This window comes from Halichoerus grypus, chromosome X (assembly GCF_964656455.1).
Source record: "Halichoerus grypus chromosome X, mHalGry1.hap1.1, whole genome shotgun sequence".
NCBI classification, from domain to species: Eukaryota; Metazoa; Chordata; class Mammalia; order Carnivora; family Phocidae; genus Halichoerus; species Halichoerus grypus.
Window position 1 is genome coordinate 65775140 of NC_135727.1, and position 20515 is coordinate 65795654.

The 20515-nt window shown below is 36.3% G+C and overlaps 1 protein-coding gene across 2 annotated transcripts in view; it reads left to right on the forward strand.

The window, feature by feature from the left end:
• The window catches only part of MAGT1 (magnesium transporter 1), a 62820-nt gene extending 48578 nt beyond the window's left edge, over window positions 1-14242 (forward strand). For both annotated transcript variants that reach the window (XM_078065030.1, XM_078065031.1), the window contains 3 exons: window positions 7109-7183; window positions 9992-10082; window positions 12219-14242. In XM_078065030.1, coding sequence (XP_077921156.1) covers window positions 7109-7183; window positions 9992-10082; window positions 12219-12234 — 182 coding nt within the window. In that variant the 3' untranslated portion in view covers window positions 12235-14242. The remainder of the gene's footprint in view (window positions 1-7108; window positions 7184-9991; window positions 10083-12218) is intronic.
• The last annotated feature ends 6273 nt before the right edge of the window (window positions 14243-20515 follow it).

Sequence of the window (20515 nt, forward strand, 5' to 3'; positions counted from 1 at the left end):
CCCGACCATCTGAGCCACCCAGGCGCCAAGACAGGAGTTATTTTGACATTTTACAGCTGCAGCATGTCCTAGGTAGAAATATTATTTCCTGTGAACTTTGTAGCTGCTTTTTATATGTTGTCCCATTCTCTTGAATGGCAGGGCAGATTGTTACTTTCTCACATCTGAAAATTGATGCCTATATAAGCTGCAAGGATAGTTAACAGTGACATCAGATAGGTAAGGGTCTAAATTTCAGTTACTGAACACAGTTTATCCCCCACCCCGAGTATATAAGCAGTGACTCTGTAGAACAAATCAACAAGGTAAACAAATGTACTGTTTCTAGAGCTGTGCTGCTCAGCCAAGGGGTCCTGACATTGACATATTGGAATCAGTTGTAGCCCAGGCTGTTAGAGAATCTGCCCAGTGGTTTGATGGTAAAGTCATTTGCCCTGCCTTCTCATCTCATCATCTAAGTAATTTAGAGGTCATCTAGTTCAACATTTAACTCTATTGAAAATGGATTGTACTATGTAAGAATTGGCTAAGAAATTTGAAGGTGATTACAATCAATATGAGTAATTTAATCCCTTAAAATGTTTTTTCTGATGATAAAAGCAATATAAGTTAATTAAAGGAAATTTAGAAAATATAAGTACATATAAACAAAAATCAAAACCCCTGGAAATATCATCCTTAGTAAATCTTTGTGTATGTTTCCCCATTTTATTTTACTATGTCAGTGATTTAATAGAGATACTTGAAGGGAAACATGCTGAAAAAAAATTAAGCTTTTGGTTTAAATGAAAGACATTTGGGAAAATGATATTTTCTCAAAACAGTGTTTATGTATAATATGGAAAACAGATTTACTGCTTAAAAGCCAGCTCAGAGCCAGGAGAGTTCATCTATTCAGCCATGGAATGGTGAGCTAAAAAATTAATAATAAATACCTATTCCCAATAAGAAAGAAGACTGCAAGAAAAATATCCAACCATATGTTCTTTCAAATCCTAAAATTTATTTTTTATTCAGTTAATTTAAACTAAAAAAAGTTCACCCACTTCTCCTACCCCTTACTGCCCTACTCTGCAGAGCAACCACCAATCTGTTCTCTGTATCTATGAGCCTGTGTGTGAGTGTGTGTATAAAATTTGTTTATTTTGGGACGCCTGGGTGGCTCAGTTGGTTGGGCATCTGCCTTCAGCTCAGGTCATGATCTCAGGGTCCTGGGATTGAGTCCCGCATCGGGCTCCTTGCTCAGTGGGAAGTCTCCTTCTCCCTCTGCCTGCCGCTCCCTCTGCTTGTGCTTTCTCTCTCTCTCTCTGACAAATAAAATCTTAAAAAAGGGGCGCCTGGGTGGCTCAGTAGGTTAAGCGGCTGCCTTCGGCTCAGGTCCTGATCCCAGGGTCATGGGATCGAGTTCCGCATCGGGCTCCCTGCTCTGCAGGGAGCCTGCTTCTCCCTCTCCATCTGCCTTCTTCTCTGCCTACTTGTGCTCTCTCTCTATCTCTCTGTCAAATAAATAAATAAATAAATAAATAAATAAATCTTTAAAAAAAAATCTTAAAAAAGTAAAATAAAATTTGTTTATTTTTAGATTCCACATGTAAGAGAGATCATACAAATTTGTCTTTCTCTGTCTTACTTATTTCAAATTATTTCAAAATTTAAGTTGAAAATGTTCATTTATGGTTTGGTGTATTAACAAATTTATTATGCCTAGGAAATTTTTCAGTGTCTGGAGATGGTCTCAATTAGTGGTATTTTGAAATTGAACAATGTAGCAAAAGGGCAGATACAGTTATTAAGTGATTTGTGGTTTGTTAGTTTTCTAGCTTTTTCCTAATTTTTCCAAAAAAATCCTTTTATTTCTCCTTCATTTTTTAAGGATATTTTACCAGGTATAGATTTCTAGATTTCTTTAAGCACTTTGGAAATGTTATCCCATTGTCTTTTACTTCCATAGTTTCTGGGAAAAATCAGATTTAATTCTTACTATTGTTCTTTGAAGGCAGTGTGTTTTTTTCTCTGATGGATTTTAAGACTTTTCTCCTAATGTTTTTATTTATATTGCTCCTGTTTTCTGGATTGCAGGACTTCGTAAATCTGTGGGTCAGTACCCTTAATTCATTTTAGAAAATGTTTGGGCTACTGTCTCTTCAGGATTGTTTTTCTCCCATTTTCTCCATCCTCTCCATCCATGGCTTTCAACTGAGAGCCTGGTGTATGAACCTTGTCATTCTTTCTGGTAGAACATGAACCTTAATCATGGTCTCCTTAACACTGGAGGACTACCAAAATTCTTCTCTCCTTAAGCTTTGTCCTAACTTTGTGAATATAATTATGTAAAATGTTTAGGAAATTGGAATATTCTTACTTTTTCCTTCTGCCTAAAGGTTAAACATTACTTAAGGCTTCACATACATTTGGAGCAGATTGCAAGCCTATTGAAATACAGCATTTTTTTTCTTTCCAAGTTTTAATTTAGATTCCAGTTAGTTAACATACAATGTAAATTTAGTTTCAGGTGTAGAATTTAGTGATTCAACACTTAAATACAACACCCAGTGCTTATCACAAGTACCCTGCTTAATCCCATCACCTATTTCACCCATCCCCTTACCCACCTCCCCTCTGGTAACCATCAGTTTGTTCTCTATAGTGAAGAGTCTGTTTCTTGGTTTACCTCTCTTCCCCCCCCTCCGCCGCCATTTTTGTTTCTTAAATTCTGCACATGAATGAAATCATATGGTATTTGTCTTTCTCTGACTGACTTATTTTGCTTGGCATAATAGTCTTTAGCTCCATCCACATCATTGCAAATGGCAAGGTTTCATTCTTTTTTATGGCTGAATAATATTCCATTGTATATATACTACTACTTCTTTATTCATTCATTAGTCAGTGGACATTTGGGCTCTTTGTGTAATTTGGCTATTGTTGCTATAAACATCGGGGTACATGTATCCTTTCGAATAAATATTTTTGTATCCTTTGGGTAAATACCTAGTAGTGCAATTGCTGCACTGTAGGGTAGTTCTATTTTTAACTTTTTGAGGACCCTCCATACTGTTTTCCAGAGTGGCTGCACCAGTTTGCATTCCCACCAACAGTGTAGGAGGGTTCCCTTTACTCCACATCCTCGCCAACATCTGTTGTTTCCTGTGTTGTTAATGGTAGCCATTCTGACTGGTGTGAGGTGATAGCTCGTTGTAGTTTTAATGTACATTTCCCTGATGATGAGTGATGTTGAGCATCTTTTCATATGTCTGCTGGCCATCTGTGTCTTCTTTGGAAAAATGTCTGTTCATGTCTTCTGCCCATTTTTTAGCTGGACTGTTTTTTTGGGGGTGTTGTGTTTTATAAGTTAATTATATATTTTGGATGCTAACCCTTTATCAGATATGTCATTTGCAAGTATCTTCTCCACTCCATAAGTTGCCCTTTTTTAAAAAAGAGTTATTTATTTATTTTTAGAGAGAGAGTATGAGTGAAGGGGAGGGAGGGGGAGAGAGGGAGAGAGAAAGAGAGAGAAAGAGGAAGACAAGCAGACTCCCTGCTGAGTGCAGAGCCTGATGTGGGGCTTGATCCCACAACTTTGAGATCATGACCTGAGCAGAAATCAAGAGTTGGATGCTTAACTGACTGAGCCACCCAGCCACCCCTGTAGGTTGCCTTTTAATTTTGTTGATTGTTTCTTTCACTGTGCAGAAGCTTTTTTTCTTGATGAAGTCCCAGTAGTTTATTTTTGGAAATAAAGCATATCTTGTAAATTTGGTTAATCGGATACAAAATGGGATTTTTTTTCAGGGTGATATTTTTTCCCTTATTTTGTTTTTGCTTTTTTGGTAGTGGTTAGGAAGATTTGGACGATACTTTCTGAGCAATCATTTTGCTAGTTGCTGTGAATGCATGATTTGTCTAAGGAGTTTATAGTATTGGGATAAACAAAGGTTTACAGGTTATAAGAAAGGCCCTAAATGCTGTGTATCACTAGGTGTGAGACAATGAATAAAGCTATTTAACTTTGTTAGGGGTAGGAAACTTTAGGGAAGACTAAAAATCCTTTTTTTTTTTTAGTGGTCACAAAGCCTAAAAACTCAAAACTCAAAAGTTACCATGTTAAAAAAAAAAGTTACCATGTTAATAAGAACTAATAGAATGAGACTACTACTAACTAGTAGTTATGAGTTTAGAAAATATCCACATATTTATCATTATTTTAATATTGTATAATTTAATACATGATTAATAAAGCAAACTATATGAGTTGCCTGGTCCACTAAGCAGCTTTGAAAATAGTATTTTAAACTTTTTATGTGAATTACTATATTCATGCAGAAATGTTCACAATTCATAAGTGCAGTGTACAGTTTGATAAATTTTCACAAAATGAACACAACTGTGTAACCACCCAGTTGATGAAATAAAACTTCACTCATATCCCAAAGCATCCCCAATCTCATCACCCCCTCCTGATTGCTACCTTCCTACCCAAAATTAACTACTCTCCTGACTCCTAACAATATGGATTAGTTTTACTTATTTTTTAACTTTACACAGATGGAATTATACTTTAAATATATTTAAATTAAAAAAATAAGTAGATTAGGGGCACCTGGGTGGCTCAGTCGTTAAGCGTCTGCCTTCGGCTCAGGTCGTGATCCCGGGGTCCTGGGATCGAGTCCCGCATCGGGCTCCCTGCTCCGCGGGAAGCCTGCTTCTCCCTCTCTCACCTCCCTTGCTTGTGTTCCCTCTCTCACTGTGTCTCTCTCTGTCAAATAAATAAATAAAATCTTTAAAAAAAAAAAATAAGTAGATTAGAAAATTTTCACCCATGTTCTGAAACCCTAATATTAAAATCTAGGTTTATTTTTGCATATTCTCTTGCATTCTTTGCTTAGTTGTGTCTTTTTTGGGGGAAGCTCCTTTTTTTGTAGTTACAGACATTGTGTGCAGTTTGGTTTCCTAACATAAGCATTTTCTATATGGTTGTATGACCTTTATAGTTACAAAAGTTGCATGAGATTTACAGATAAATAAGAAAATACGGGCAAGGAAAAGGAAAAATAGTGATCATTCTTAATGTTTATATAATGGGATATCATAATTCAATTATTCTTCTATTGTTGAATGTTGCAAAGAATGTTTACTTGGATATAAAAATAATTTGGTGGGACACTTGGGTGGCTCAGTCGGTTAATCATCTGCCTTCAGTTCAGGTCATGATTTCCTGGTCCTCTGATCAAGCCCCACATTGGGCTCCCTGCTGAGTAGGGAGCCTGCTTCTCCCTCTCTCCCACCCCTGCTCATGCTCTCGTTATCTCTCCCTCAAATAACTAAATAAAATCTTTTTAAAAAGTATCCTGTAACAAAAGCCTATAGAAATGATCAATCTTTACATGTATCTGGATATAAAGAACCTCAGTTAGAAAAAGTTGTCATTGGAGAAAACAACTTGTCTAAGCAACTAAAAGCATGATGAATGGGCATCATCCCTAAAAAGAGGCTATTTACAACAGTACAAGATGGTAGTGAAGGGATGAATAGACAAACTATAGAGCCAATTATAAATTCAGGCCTTATCTGAACACCTGTTTTTCCCTTTCTGCTTAATCATACCCACGTGTGGTAGCCTACAATGTGCATGTGTGTATGCATAATTGATTTGGGCATTTTTAACTGTTGTTTATATTCACCAAACTGCAGGGTAAATCTCTCTTTTTTTTTAAAGATTTTATTTATTTATTTGACAGATAGAGACATAGCGAGAGAGGGAACACAAGCAGGGGGAGTGGGAGAAGGAGAAGCAGGCTTCCTGCCGAGCAGGGAGCCCGATGTGGGGCTCGATCCCAGGACCCTGTGATCATGACCTGAGCAGAAGGCAGACGCTTAATGACTGAGCCACCCAGGCGCCCCTCTTTTCTACTAGAACATATGGTATTTGCTTTAAAATTCAACTTTGCTTATTTTAGCATTCAACCATGCTACGTGTATCCTATTTGCATGAGTAGGTATATTTTTGTATTTATGTAGTTTCCATAGTAAGGTGAATAAAAGTGAGGTGATGACATATAGGATTCTCTTTTTTGATTAGAATAGGACAAAGTTAGGTAGTTGAGTAGTAATTTGCGCTTTAGAGGTTGATTGTTGAAATTCTGGAGAATTTTTGAGAAGTTATTTTTCAAATAAAAATGAGTTGCTGTTCTCTTCAAATGGTGCACAGTTCAAGTGTATTCATTTTTGGAGGGTGGTTAAATATGCAGAAAGGCTATTTAATGTCTTAAAATATATCAGAGCACCTGGGTGGCTCAGTTGGTTAAGCGTCCGACTCTTGATCTCAGCTCAGGTCTTGATCTCAGGGTTGTGAGTTCAAGCCCCCAAAAAACAAAACAAAACAAAATATATACAAGGTTGGAGCAATAGTTGCAAGCATGTCCAGGAAGGTTATTTCAAAATACATGTCAGGAAAACTCATACTTCATCTGTAAGTTATAGTGGGATGGACATTTGTTTAAGATACTGATTTTCATTTGTACAGATGAAGTAATTTTCCAACTTTAATATTTTTATTATACCTTCATAGTAAATAATTGTCATGCTGCATAGATACAAGATTCCCTATTTTATTTTATTTTATATTTTTAATCACCCATCTTTTTTATTAAAGTGAAATTCACCTAACATAAAATTATTTTAAAGAGAACAATCCAGTGACGTTTATTTTTATTTATTTATTTTTAAAAAATATTTATTTATTTGACAGAGAGAGAGAGAGGTTTGACAGAGAGAGAGTACAAGCAGGGGGAGCAGCAGACAGAGGGAGGGGGAGAAGCAGGCTCCCCGCTGAGCAGGGAGCCCGATGCGGCGCTCGATCCCAGGACCCTGGGATCATGGCCTGAGCCGAAGGCAAACGCTTAACTGACTGAGCCACCCAGGCGCCCCTCCAGTGATGTTTAGTTTAATACATTCATAAGGATTCCTTACTTTAGTAACAGTTTTTTTAAAATTGAAAGTTGGAGATTTATATATTCATTGTAATTTTCTTCATGAAAGAGTAGGAATATTAAAGTGGTATGTCTTTTGTGTCTGTATGAATTTCTCCTTAAACAATTTTTCTAAGATGGTGGGGTTACCTTAGGGATGGTGCTGTTATGTGAAGCTGCTACATCTGACATGGATATTGGAAAGCGAAAAAGTAAGTTATATATTATGCCAAAATGTAACAATTCTACCTTTTTTTTTTTAGAATATATATATATATATATTTTTTTGTTATGTTAGTCACCATACAGTACATCATTAGTTTTTGATGTAGTGTTCCATGATTCATTGTTTGTGCATAATACCCAGTGCTCCATGCAATACGTGCCCTCCTTAATACTACCTTTTTAATTTGATTTTTATTTTTTATTATTGAATTATAGTTGACATACAATGTTATATAACAGTTCTGTGTTTAACACAGGAAAAAAATATCCTCTTAATCATTTCCCCCTCTTAGTTATATTATTTTACTACTTTATTATTTTAAAAGTAACATATACTTATTGTAAAAAATGGAGGAAATCAGAGTGTGAAACATTTGGGGGGAGAGTTACCCATTATTCCATCATTGAGAAGCTAAAAATTTTAATGTTTTAATATAGTTTCTTCCATTTGTAAAAACATATTTAAAACTCTGTATAAAATTTTGAATCTTGTACCCTCCCTTTTAACTGGAGTTAAATAATTCACTAATATTTTCCTACACATAATTTTAAATTTGTACCCTATGCTGTAATTTAACCATTCTGATTCTGTTAAACATTTAAGGTTTTTTTCTAACTTCCATTATAATAAATATTTCCTTAGTGACTATTGTAGTATATTAAGCTTTATTCTCATTTCATATTAATTCCCTAAGGTAGATTCCTAAAAGTAGAATGACTGTATAGTCCTCTGTATTAGTATTTTTAATCGCCTTGATGTTTTAAACTGATGATGCTAAATTGTTTCCTCAGATATTATGATAGTTTAGATTCCTACTAGTGGTATTTAAGAATGCTTGTTTAAAAAAAAAAACAAAAAAACGCTTGTTTCACAGTAACTTTGTCAGCATTAGCTAAGCTCATTAAAAGTGTGTGTGTGTGTGTGTGTTTGTGTACTTGCTAATCAGATAAGGGGCAAATGTTACAGTATTTTGTACTTCTTTGGTTATTAATGAAGTTGAATATTTTTCTAAATGTTTATCAGCTGTTTGTGTTTTCCCTTCTATAAAAAGTCTTTTTGTCTTTTGCCATTTATCTATTATTCTTAGTACTTTTTCTCTTGGTTTGTATGGACTTTTTATATATTAAAATATTCACACATTGGTATTTGTTGCAAGTAAATGCTAACAATGTAATTTTATTTTACTTACATAAAATACGTTTAAGTCAGAGTTTTCCTTGTATGGCTAAAAACGTAAATGTCATCGAATTAACATAGCTAAGTATAGTCTACTTTTTCATTTGAAAAAAGATGATGAGATTGGATTTCAAATTTGGGGATTCTTACTTTGCTGATTTGAAATGAATTTTTGCATATTGCAAAAATAGAGCTAATGTATCAATTTTTTTATCCAGTCAATATACATCCTTTCATTACCTGACTTTTAAAAACTTGCCTATTTCAGTATTCATTATTGGGAAAAGGCCCTCTGGGTACTACACTGGTAGTATGAATTTAAATTATAAAACATCTTGGTGACATATATTAAAATAATCACAAATAATAATAACAAATACTTAAACATTTATTATGTACCAGAAACTGCCCTAAAGACTTTTAGATATATTATGTGAAAAAAGTAGAATACAAACATAAATACACTGATATTATATATATACACACACAGGTGTGTGTATGTGTGTATTTAATTAGATAAGAAAGACTTCTACAATGGTCATGTGTTAATACTCATTAAAAGATATATTTAACATTTACATTTTAGCCCCTAATTATATTATGTGAAAATTTAAGAAGGAAAAAGAATTGCTCCCTAAGTATAACAAGACTACAAGTTGTTTTTAGTCGGCCAATAAGTATGTTTCCCTAGAACTTCCACTGCCATAGCACACATGCTTTCCCACATCCCCACCTCTATGCTTCTTAGCCAGTCTTAGTCTGAGGACTTGAAGAGCCTCAAGTTATGAGAATCATGGCTGAGCATTGTGGGGTCAGCATCCAGAGGTAAGATTGTTAACTGCTATGCTAAACCAGAGCATATGAGATTAATGGAGAGAGCTATGAATTTAGGACTAGGATTCGTGGTATTTTCGCCCATTATTCAAAGGAGGAATCCATGTTGAATGAGTTCCTTACATAGGCAGTGTAGTTGCCTGTAAATGAATAAAGTACTTTCAAGTGAGGGTGTCACAATGATGTTGTTAGATGTCTTTAAAACAATATCAATACAATAAGGCCACGTTTAAGGCTTTAGAAGAAATTTAATAAGTGACTGAGTGATTTTCTTGTCAGTAGTAGAATTTTCTAACACTAAATTCTTTTTTTGTTTAAAGATTTATTAGCATGAGCATGCTCACATGAGTGGAGGGAGGGGCAGAGGGAGAGGGAAAGAAGCAGGCTCTGCTGAGCATGGAGCCTGACTCGAGGCTCGATCTCACAATCCTGAGATCATGACCTGTGCTGAAATCAAGAGTCAGATGCTTAACCTGCTGAGCCACCTTTGCACCCCTCTAACACTAAATTCTTGACTGTGATGACTTTAAAGGAATTTATTATTTCATACAATTAAATTGCACAAGTGTATAAATGGAACTACTCTATTATATTGTAATGGGTCAAATTAATTGGGAAGGCAGAATCCTAAAGATTTAAGAATGGGCATGAAAATTTTTGGAAAGTTGAGGTTTACCACTAAATTATGTCCCTTGCTTTTCACTCTTGGAAATGTGACTAAAATTTATGCCCTAGTTCTTTATTATACTTAACATGCTCATTTTACACTTTTGTTTTTCTGCAGTAATGTGTGTGGCTGGTATTGGACTTGTTGTATTATTCTTCAGTTGGATGCTGTCTATTTTCAGATCTAAATATCATGGATATCCATATAGGTATGATTATTTTACACTATTATATAGTGATTACCTATACTTACAATGATTAGAGTTGATGTTGCTTTATAATATTTTTTTTTTGCTTTACCTCCAAACTATTCTAGCTTCTAAAGCAGACATAGACTTTAACTTAGGTATGTTGCATGTAAAAGTTAACTTAAGATAATTATGATATAGTGGACAATAGTATGTGATTTCTCACGAACATCTTTGAGGGTTATTCTGACATCACCTAATTTAATCTAGAAATCTAAAAAACACTTAATGATTAGAATATTTTATACCTTGTCTGCATACTCTACTTTCTCTTGAGCAAATTATTTTTTAATGTTTTTTAAAACTTCTCACACCTCTACTTTTCAGGGCTCTTTAGATGGCATAAACAGAACATTTGATTAGAATCCAGTTTATAGAGAGTATAGGAAAGAGTGTTTAAGAAGATCTAAGTGTCTTGAAATGTTCATAGAGATCTCTAAGGCTCAGGGAAGAAATTACTCTCCTGGTCCTAAATTCTTGATTTTATTCTGTTAATAGCCTTGAGAAATGTACCTACATAATGGGGGATGTTGTGAGTTAGTTTTATAATATGAGTGCCAGGTACCATAATTCATGTTCTTTTAATACAACATTGTCTTGTTGTATAAAGGATTGTGAACAACTAAAGATAAAGTATATCAAGTGATATTTTTGAGAGACAAATTCATTCTTCATATTACCTTTAATGCATTTTTAGTAGATAAGTTTTTTTAAACATTTTAGTTACTTATTTAGAGAGAGAGAGAACGTGCACACAACGGGAGGGGCAGAGGGAGAGAGAGAATCTCAAGCAGGCTCCATGCCCAGTGCAGAGCCTGACACGGGGCTGGATCTCACAACCCTGAGATGATGACCTGAGCCGAAATTGGACGCTTAACCAAATGAGCCATGCAGACGTCCCTTGAGTAGACAGTTTTGAATAACTCCCTGGTTGATTCATTATATTGTGACATTCCTGGATGCCTTTTGATCAATGAACAACATAAATTAATCTTCTTTTGCATTTTTTTTCTTCCAAACTTACTTAATTTTATTTCTTTTTAAGTTTTTACTTAAATTCTAGTTAGTCAACATACGGTGTAATACTAGTTTCAGGTGTACAGTTTAGTGATTCAACACCTCCATACAATACCCGGTGCTCATCACAAGTACACTCCTTAATTCCCGTCACCAATTTAACCCATCCCCCCACTCACCTCCATTCTGGTAACCCTCAGTTTGTTCTCTATAGTTAAGTCTTTTTCTTGGTTTGCCTCTCTTTTTTTTCCTTTTGCTTGTTTTATTTCTTAAATTCCACATATGAGTGAAATCATATGGTATTTGTCTTTCTCCAACTGACTTATTTCACTTAGCAGAATACTCTCTGGCTCATCCATGTCATTGCAAATGGCAAGAATTCCTTCTTTTTTATGGCTGAGTAATATTCTATTGTGTATGCGTGCCACATCTTCTTTATCCATTCATCAGTTGATGGACACTTGGGCTGGCAAATGTAAATTAAGAACAAAACCTACCAGGACTTTGATTCTTGATTTATTCTTCTGTGTATTTATATTTTAAAATAATTTCTCCTTTATAGAATATTAACTGGGATGCAAGGGTAATCTTGCTGGGATTTCTATTGCTTATTTCATCACCATGGTTGATCCAATTATTAATCAGTGTCTCTCTTCATGAGATTTTTTAACAAGTTTATGTCTATTTCCTTCTCTCCTAAGACTATCTTAATATCTTGGTGTTTATCACTTTTTGTTATTAATACTAAAAGTTTATTATACATCCACCCAAATGGTCTTTTGTCTAAAGTCAAGATATTTATTAGAAGTAAGGCTTGTTTTGGGGCGCCTGGGTAGCTCAGTTGGTTAAGCGACTGCCTTCGGCTCAGGTCATGATCCTGGAGTCCCGGGATCGAGTCCCGCATCGGACTCCCTGCTCAGCAGGGAGTCTGCTTCTCCCTCTGATCCTCCCATCTCTCATGCTCTCTCTCTCTGTCTCATTCTCTCTCTCAAATAAATAAATAAAAAAATCTTTAAAAAAAAAAAAGAAGTAAGGCTTGTTTTTTCAGAGACTAATAGATTCTTAATATTTTTGTTTCAGCTTTCTGATGAGTTAAAAAGGATCCCAGAGATATGTAGACACTGGAGTAATGGAAATTGAAAAATGAAGAGTGTGTGTGTTTGAAAAGAAGAATGAAATTTGTGTATTTTGTATTACCTCTTTTTTTCAAGTGATTTAAATAGTTAATCATTTAACCAAAGAAGATTTGTAGTGCCTTAACAAGCAATTTCTTGTCGAAATCATGAAGTATTTGGATACAGTTCTCCTCTTAACCTTCCCTTCCCGATGAACTGTATGTAACAGTTAATTTAGTAGAATTAAGTACATTATAAAAATTTTATAACTACATTTTAATTAGAACAAGGTTCAGAACTGCTTTAGTTAACTATTGGCCATCTGATTTTATATTATCTTATCCAAAGGTAGGGGAAAAAAGAGTCCTGACCAGGTGTTCCTACATAAGCCTATTACAGACAGATGCATCAGGAATGCATTCTTAGCTGTTCCATCTTTGCATGGATGTGTATACTTTGCACATCTTTCCTTTTGGTCAGAGAAATCGTTATATACTATGTGATCTTCTGACACGTCTAGCCTTTAGAAAAGAAGATTAGCCAGTCCTCCCCCTCCTTTCATGTTTCCTACTGAAATACAGTGCTAGCTATGCTTCTTGGTCACTGTAGACATTAAAAAGTCTGAATACAGGATTATGATTTCTGCATGAGTGTGGTGTTAACTACTTTTGTTTGGAAAGATTTCAAGTTCATTCTGTCTCCTTAATTTATTTAAGGTAGGTCCCTCTCTAATAAAAATGTAGCTTAGTGCTAAAATCAGTGTAACTTAAAAATGGTCTAAATTGTTTCTACAAATTAGAGATTGTCACTTATTTCATTTGTACCCCACAGAAAAAAATAGGTTCATCTAGTTAAGTCGATTTCTGTATTACAGTTACAACATATTTCATTAACCCTTGTATTTAGGAAAAGGACTCCCCTAGATTGGGAAAAGCATATCCTGATATATTGAGTTGTTGCTTATGAATAGAAAGTAAATTGTTTTCTTGAAAGTTGTTATGTTTTTGCTATTATTTTAGCCTTCATTCTTTCACTTTAAGTGGAGAAACTAAACATTTGAAGAGGTTTTATTTGAATTTTGTCTTTTTTTTCTGTCAGTGGAAATAACCACATATGCTAACCAAATTTTTGTGAAGAATGAAAGTTGATGGTTATCATTAGATCTAGCCATAACTTCCCCCATAGTTATGAAAAGTATCCTGAAATTTCACTATTATGGAAATATGATAATAATGACTGTGAAAAAATTTTAAAGAAATCTTAGAAGTATTACATTAAAATAATACTTTGCCTACTACTATTTACCATCTAATAACTTTCCCATGTGGTCTAGAAGTCTTATATATTAGAGATTTGCAGAAGAGATGAATATAATTGCCTAAGAAGAAATGTTTTATGTGGATTTTTTGTTTTTGTTCCAAGATTTGGCAGGTCAGGGCATATAGTTGACCTTTTACTCTTTAGTGGATCCACTTTTTGTTAATTACTTCCCTATAAATTGTGTGATTTTGGATTCCTTATCTGCTGTTCTTGTAATTGTCTCAGGCCAAATAAGTTTATGCTGTGATTCTTACGAGATTTGTATGAAGATGCCCTGATTTGTACAGACTGACCAGGGTAATACTACTGCCATGTAATCTGTATAGCTCCAGATAATGTGCCATGAGCATTGAAAGAATGACACTTTTTTGTATTTGTTTTGTCTCCCTTAAGAGCACATTCTTCTTGTGCAAGGAGAAGAGTTGCATTCTGGCTAAAATCTGTAGAAAGCAGATTTACTAAACTTAGAGTTACTTTTGTGGAAGTTTTGAAATTCGCTTTCATCTGAAGTGCCTTAAGTAGACTCTTAATTTACTTTTCTAGTAATGTTTTAAATATTTGTTACGCATTTTAAAAATACTATTCAAAATGACACATTGTAGTAGCAAAGATAACCAAATGTCTGGCTGTTTGCTTTTTGACCATATCAATAAACTTTTACAATCTAAACTCTTAAGTTTTTTTATTAACATGTGAAGAGGGGTGAATTTAAAACACTAAATTAGGATTGTAATATTAGGTTATTTCATTTTTTAGAAAAGATTATTTGAGAGAGAGAGAGCATGCTCATGAGCAGGGGGAGGGGCAGAGGGAGAGGGAGAGAATCTCAAGCAGATTCCCTGCTAAGTGTGGAGCCTGATGCAGGGCTCTATCTCACAACCCTTAGATCATGACCTGAGCTGAAATCAAGAGTCAGTCACTTAACAGACTGAGCCATCCAGGTGCCTCTAGGTTATTTAATTTTGAGAATATAATTAAATTTCTTATTGTCCTAATGACAGTAAATTTGATAGGCCAATTTCCTTAAGTATTTCTAAATTGAGATACATTCTTCCAGGATTCCATATGTTATCTTTCATTAATGTTGTCGCCCAATATGTTAGTCAAAACAGCCAAGATAAGTAGATGAATGGCTGTCTTCAGTGGTTGATCTAGTTTCATCCCAGTTGGTGAACATTGTGACTAGGTAATTAGCTTTTTGTACTAAATAATTGATTTGAAACAGTTACCCAGACAGATTATCAAGTTATATGAGACTGGACAATAGTACATTTGCAAACATGGGATGGGAACACTGGACAGGAAGTAGAGAGATCCGGCTTTTAAACAGCTTTTAGTTCTTATTCTCTGTCTAGTTATGTGACCATAGGCAAGTCACTTGAAATAGGTTCTCTCAGGACCTATTTTTTTATTCTAAGGTGATTGCATTTGGACTAAATTACTTCAGTGTTCCTTCTAGCACCACTGTTTTAGGTGCAAAGTATTAAATATATATTTAAATTTGAATACATATAATTTGTGATATTCAGGTTTGGTATTGAATTAAATCAGTTGAAATGTAGGAGGTTTTGTAATCAGATTTCTGAAAAAGCTGTGAAATGCTTGTGGAGGCCATTATAACTGCAAGTTGTTTAATATGCATTGAAATATTTTTTAGAAAGGATATACTTGAAACTAAAATGTTAATATCAGATCTTGATTTAAATGCCCAAGTATAAGCAAGAATGAAATCAACTGTATGTAGCAGTATGCTACTATTGTAGAAAATCAAAGCCAAAGGAACCTTAAGATACCATTTAATCAGTCCCTGCATTTTAACTGCTAAAGAAAATCTGCCTTAGATGGGTGATGCAGTTCACTGGAGGTTATTCTAAGGAAAGAATATTTTGGCATTTTAGGACCTTAAAATCTTTTCCAGTTTTGCTGCGAATTTCCTTTGGATTAGGTTTCAGTGAGAGATGTAAATGACTCCCTGGAGACATGGAAATCATAGTCTACCTTGATTGTTTCCTGACATATAGATCCTGAGAAAAGGGTCCTATTGAGAGAGGCATTTCCCTAGAATGGCTGATGTAGGCTTCAGAAGACGGGAGGAATTTCAGTGAACTCCCTTTAATCTGTGAAAGTAGAATTTAGGGGCACCTGGCTGGCTCAGTCAGTAGAACATGCAACTCTTGAGTTCAAGCCCCACATTGGGCCTAGAGCTTACTGTACAAAAAAAAAATGGTAAAGATGGCAAATCGTATGCATATTTTACCACACTTCAAAACTAAAACACTAGTGCCTTGGCCCCAACCCCATATTGGCATTTACTCACTGACACCACTTTGTATTTCATCATTGTCCTGAAAATACGAGTATAGTTGGATAAAGTCTGACTTATGGTTAAAATGTTGAAGCATGGTCTTCAGGCTCTTTTGGGGGACAATTTAAGGACATTCAGATAAACCTTGCCTGCACAGGCAGTGATGATTAGTATATTCCAATAAGTGCTTTGTAAATAATGACTTACAGCTGGAAGAAACTCATTGAGCTGTGTGGGCATCACCGAATATCCAGACTCAGAAATGATCCATTTGGTTTGAGCCTTCCAGTTTATGACACCTGGCCATGGCTCTGCGGCCAGCAGTTGTAGCTGGAGAACTTCAGGTCTGAAGTTCTTTTTGTGACCTTCAAATAAAATTAATAAAATGTTTTTTCCCCCCTCAAACACATATCAAACATAATTTCGGGGAAGTTTTCCTGACCTCCCACTTTGGGTTCTATACTCCTCCTCTTTTATATAGTGCATGCTGATCTCTGTTACTCTATCTTGTAATTACCTGTTTTCTCCCCTAAACTGTAATTTCTTTGAGAACAGGAGTACTGTCTTACTCATCTTTGTATGCTCATTTTCTAAAATGTCTGCCTAGTACATGCTCAGTAAATTTTCAGATTGAATAAAGAAAAAAAGGTCTTTGCTCTTGAGTTGTTTACAATCTTGTGATGGAAATAAACATGTAAACAAATGCAGTCCTATGTGCTGGTGGGAGAATATGTGTTATGGGTACAGAGAAAGGTTTCATTACTTTCTTGGGGTTGGGATGGGAGGCAAAGGGAGAGGTTTCTGAGACAAATTGAAATTTTAAAAGATGATTAGTCCACAAGATAGATTTTTAAGGTCCTAAAATGCCAAAATATTCTTTTGTTTTGGTCCCTGCCCCCACCTAAATGCCAAAATATTCCTGCAAATATAGTATCATATCACTTCAGTACTTAAAATCTGAAGTCAGAGTGATTTAGATCTTGAGTCATGCCCAGAGTTACATGGTACTTGAAAACTTCTAAAGAACAAAATGCACACTTTAAAGATCTTCTTACCGCCCTTATCCCTTTTCTTGTTTCAAAATTCTTTCAACATACCTCGTTTTAATTACCCGTTCCCAAGTTATTCATAACTCCAAACATCTTTTCTTATATCTATTAGTCATTTGTATTTCTCTTACAGTTTGGGCCTCTAATTCTCATGGAGTCTTCTTAGAACTGAGGTGGAGAAACTTTAGGGAAACGGAGAGGATAGTAGGGAAATCTGAGGCAAAAAGGAAAAAGAGGGAGGGAGGGTTCTAGGACCAATTCCAGGGCCCCTGAAAACCCAACTTCTCTTTCTCCATGGTTAGATTTCCTCTTTCCTCCCCCTTTTGCCCTCTTAAATGTCAAATTCACTCGCATAAGGCTGACCTCTCTTTACTTCTTTTAATCAAGATTTTCTTTCTTTAAAAAAAAAGATTTTATTTATTAGAGAGAGTAGGGGGGGGGATGGGCAGAAGGAGAGGGAGAAGACAGTCTTAAGCAGACTCCCTGCTGAGCATGGAGCCCAATGCAGGGCTTGATAGCACCACCCTGAGATCACAACCTGAGCCCAAAACAAGAGTCAGAACCTTAACCGACTGCACCACCCAGGCGCCCTGAGCTTTTCTTTCTTAAGCATGCTATTTGGAAAGATGCAAGCCAGAAGTATAAAGAACCCTTAATCTTTCTTTCTGGCCCATTTTCAGGTGTAACATCTGAGGACAACATGTAGATGACTGTGACTGTTTTATCTCAGATTTTTATAAAATACCAATGTCTTGGTAATATAAAAAACATACAAAAGTATCGGTATTACCATTTTGCTATAGTATCATACACAATAGGTTCAAGGCCCAACAGCTCAGCAGAAGAAAGGAAGATAGAATTCCTTAATAGTGATTAGCTAGCTAGTTCTGTCAAATATTAATTCAGATTAAGATATTAGGAATAAATGGCCAGAGGAGTTAAGATCGTGGAGGAGGAGGAGGACCCTAAGCTTGTCTCATCCCTCGAACACAGCTAGATAGTTATCAAATCATTCTGAACACCCAAGAAATCAATCAGAGGTCTGAGAGAACAAAAACTGCAAATCAACAGGTACAAAAGCGACCACCTTTTGGAAGGTAGGAGGTGCAGAGAATTGACCTGGGGGAGATAGAGTTGTGGGTATGGTGGCGGGGAGAGAGCCTGCTTATGGAGGCCACTGCAAGGTATTATAAGCAGAAGAGCACCAAATCTGAATTAGAAGTCTGTTGCCAGGGGCACCTGGGTGGCTCAGATGGTTAAGCGTCTGCCTTCAGCTCAGGTCATGATCCCAGGGTCCTGGGATCGAGCCCCACATCGGGCTCCCTGCTCGGCAGGAGGCCTGCTTCTCCCTCTCCCACTCCCCCTGCTTGTGTTCCCTCTCTTGCTGTGTCTCTGTCAAATAAATAAATAAAATCTTAGAAAAAAAAAAAAAGAAGTCTGTTGCCATCGGGAACATGCCTGGCTTAAAGGTGCTCAGGTGGCAAAGCGGGGCAGAATCCCAGGCGTGACAGCAGGGTCTGAGGATCCCCTGAGTTGCAAGAACAGTGGCGCCAATGTGCTGCACTATTTCCAGGCAGAGGAGCGGGGAAGCCAGCTGAGAGCACCAGGTCTTGGTACTGGTTTTCTGCTCTGTTTTGCCCTAAACTGTGAACCATTGTGTAGTTGTTCAACTGCTTTCTTGGGATTGGCTGGAAAATAGCAAAAGGGCGGCAAGACCCTCCACCAGAGGAAAAGCGTGGGTTTATGTCATGGGAGTCCCCAAAGTTTGGAGTTTTGAAACTCAGTTGTGTGCCTGAGATAAAAAACCTTGGTCACAGGAAGGGTGAATGCAGGGTTCAGATGGAAACGAGGGACACGAGAAGGGTGATTGAATGCTCTCCTGTGCGGGCTCACTGAAAAGTGGGGTGGCATGAAATTTCGGTGCTGGGGCTAGAGAGCAGGGTGGTGGCATATTCATCCCTCCCATCAGCACTGAAACCCTTTGGGGAGCAGAACAGCGCCACCTGGTGGAGGCTGGAGACGCTTACAACAAGCCCCGCCCCCCTGTGCCCTAGAGGCACATTTCCACTGAAAAAAGTCTAAGAATCAGCACAGCAGGCTCTTATGCCAGAAGACCAGCGCAAACAACACTCCCACCAAGTCATAGAGTGCTGCAAAGCTTCAGCTCTAGAAGAAATGGGATCTAGCATCCTTTTTACATTTATTCTTTCTTTTTCTCTTATGTTTTCATTTCTTTTCTTATTTTTTCAATTCCTTTTATTTTTTATTATTTTTAAGTTATTTATATGCATTTATATATTTTTTTGTTTATTTTTATTTTATTTTATTTTTTATTTTGGGATCTACATTCTTTTAACAAGCAGACCAAAGCACACCCAGGATCTAGTTGTGGTTTGTTTTTTTTTTTCTGCTGTTTTTTGTTTTCTTTTCTTTCTTCTTTTGTTTTCTAGACAGAATGATGAGATGGAGAAATTCACCCCAACAGAAAGAACAGGAAGTAGAACTCATGGACAGGGCTTTAACCAATACAGATATAAGAAAAATGTCTGAACTAGAATTTAAAACAACGATTATAAGGATACAATCTGGGATTGAAAAAGCATAAAAGACACTAGAGAATCCCTTACTGCCGAGATAAAAGATCTAAAATCTAGTCCAGCCAAAATTAAAAATGCTATAACCAAGACGCAAACCCAAATGGAGACCATAAAAATGAGGATGGACAAAACAGGAGTGAATCAGTGATACAGAAGATAAAATTATGGAAAATAAGCTGAAAAGAAGAGGGGAAAAGGTAATGGATCACGAAGGTAGACTTAGGGAACTTAGCGACTTATTGAAATGGAATAGCATTTTTATCATAGGAGTCACAGAAGATGAAGAGAGAGAAAAAGGGGCAGAAGGTTTATTTGATTAAATTATAGCTGAAAACTTCCCTAATCTGGGGAAGGACACAGACATCAAAATCCAAGAAACACAGAGAATTCCCATTACATTCAACAAAACCTAACCATTGCCAAGGCGCATCATTGTCAAATTCACAAAATACACAGACAAGAAAAGAATCCTGAAAGCAGCAAGGGAAAAAAAGTCCTTAACCTACAAAGGAAGACAGATCAGGTTTGCAGCAGATGTGTCTACAGAAACATGGCAGCCCAGAGAGCAGTGGCAGGAAATATTCAACATGCTGAATGGGAAAAATATGCAGCCAAGAATTAATTATCCAGCAAGGCTGCCATTCAGGATAGAAGGAAAGATAAAGAGTTGCCCAGACAAACAAAAACTAGAGTTTGCGACCACTAAATCATCCTTGGAAGAAATTTTCAGGGGGGACTCTTTTTTTTTTTTTGATATTATTTATTTGAGGGAGAGAGAGAGAATGGGGGGAAGGGCAGAGGGAGAAAGAGAATCCCAAGCAGACTCCCCACTGAGTACAGAACCCAACACAGGGCTCGATCTCATGACCCTGAGATCATGACCTGAGCTGAAATGAACAGTAGGACACTTAACCAACTGTGCAACCCAGGCACCCTGGGGACTCCATGAGTGAAGGAAAAAACCCCCAAAAGCAACAAAGACTAGAAAGGA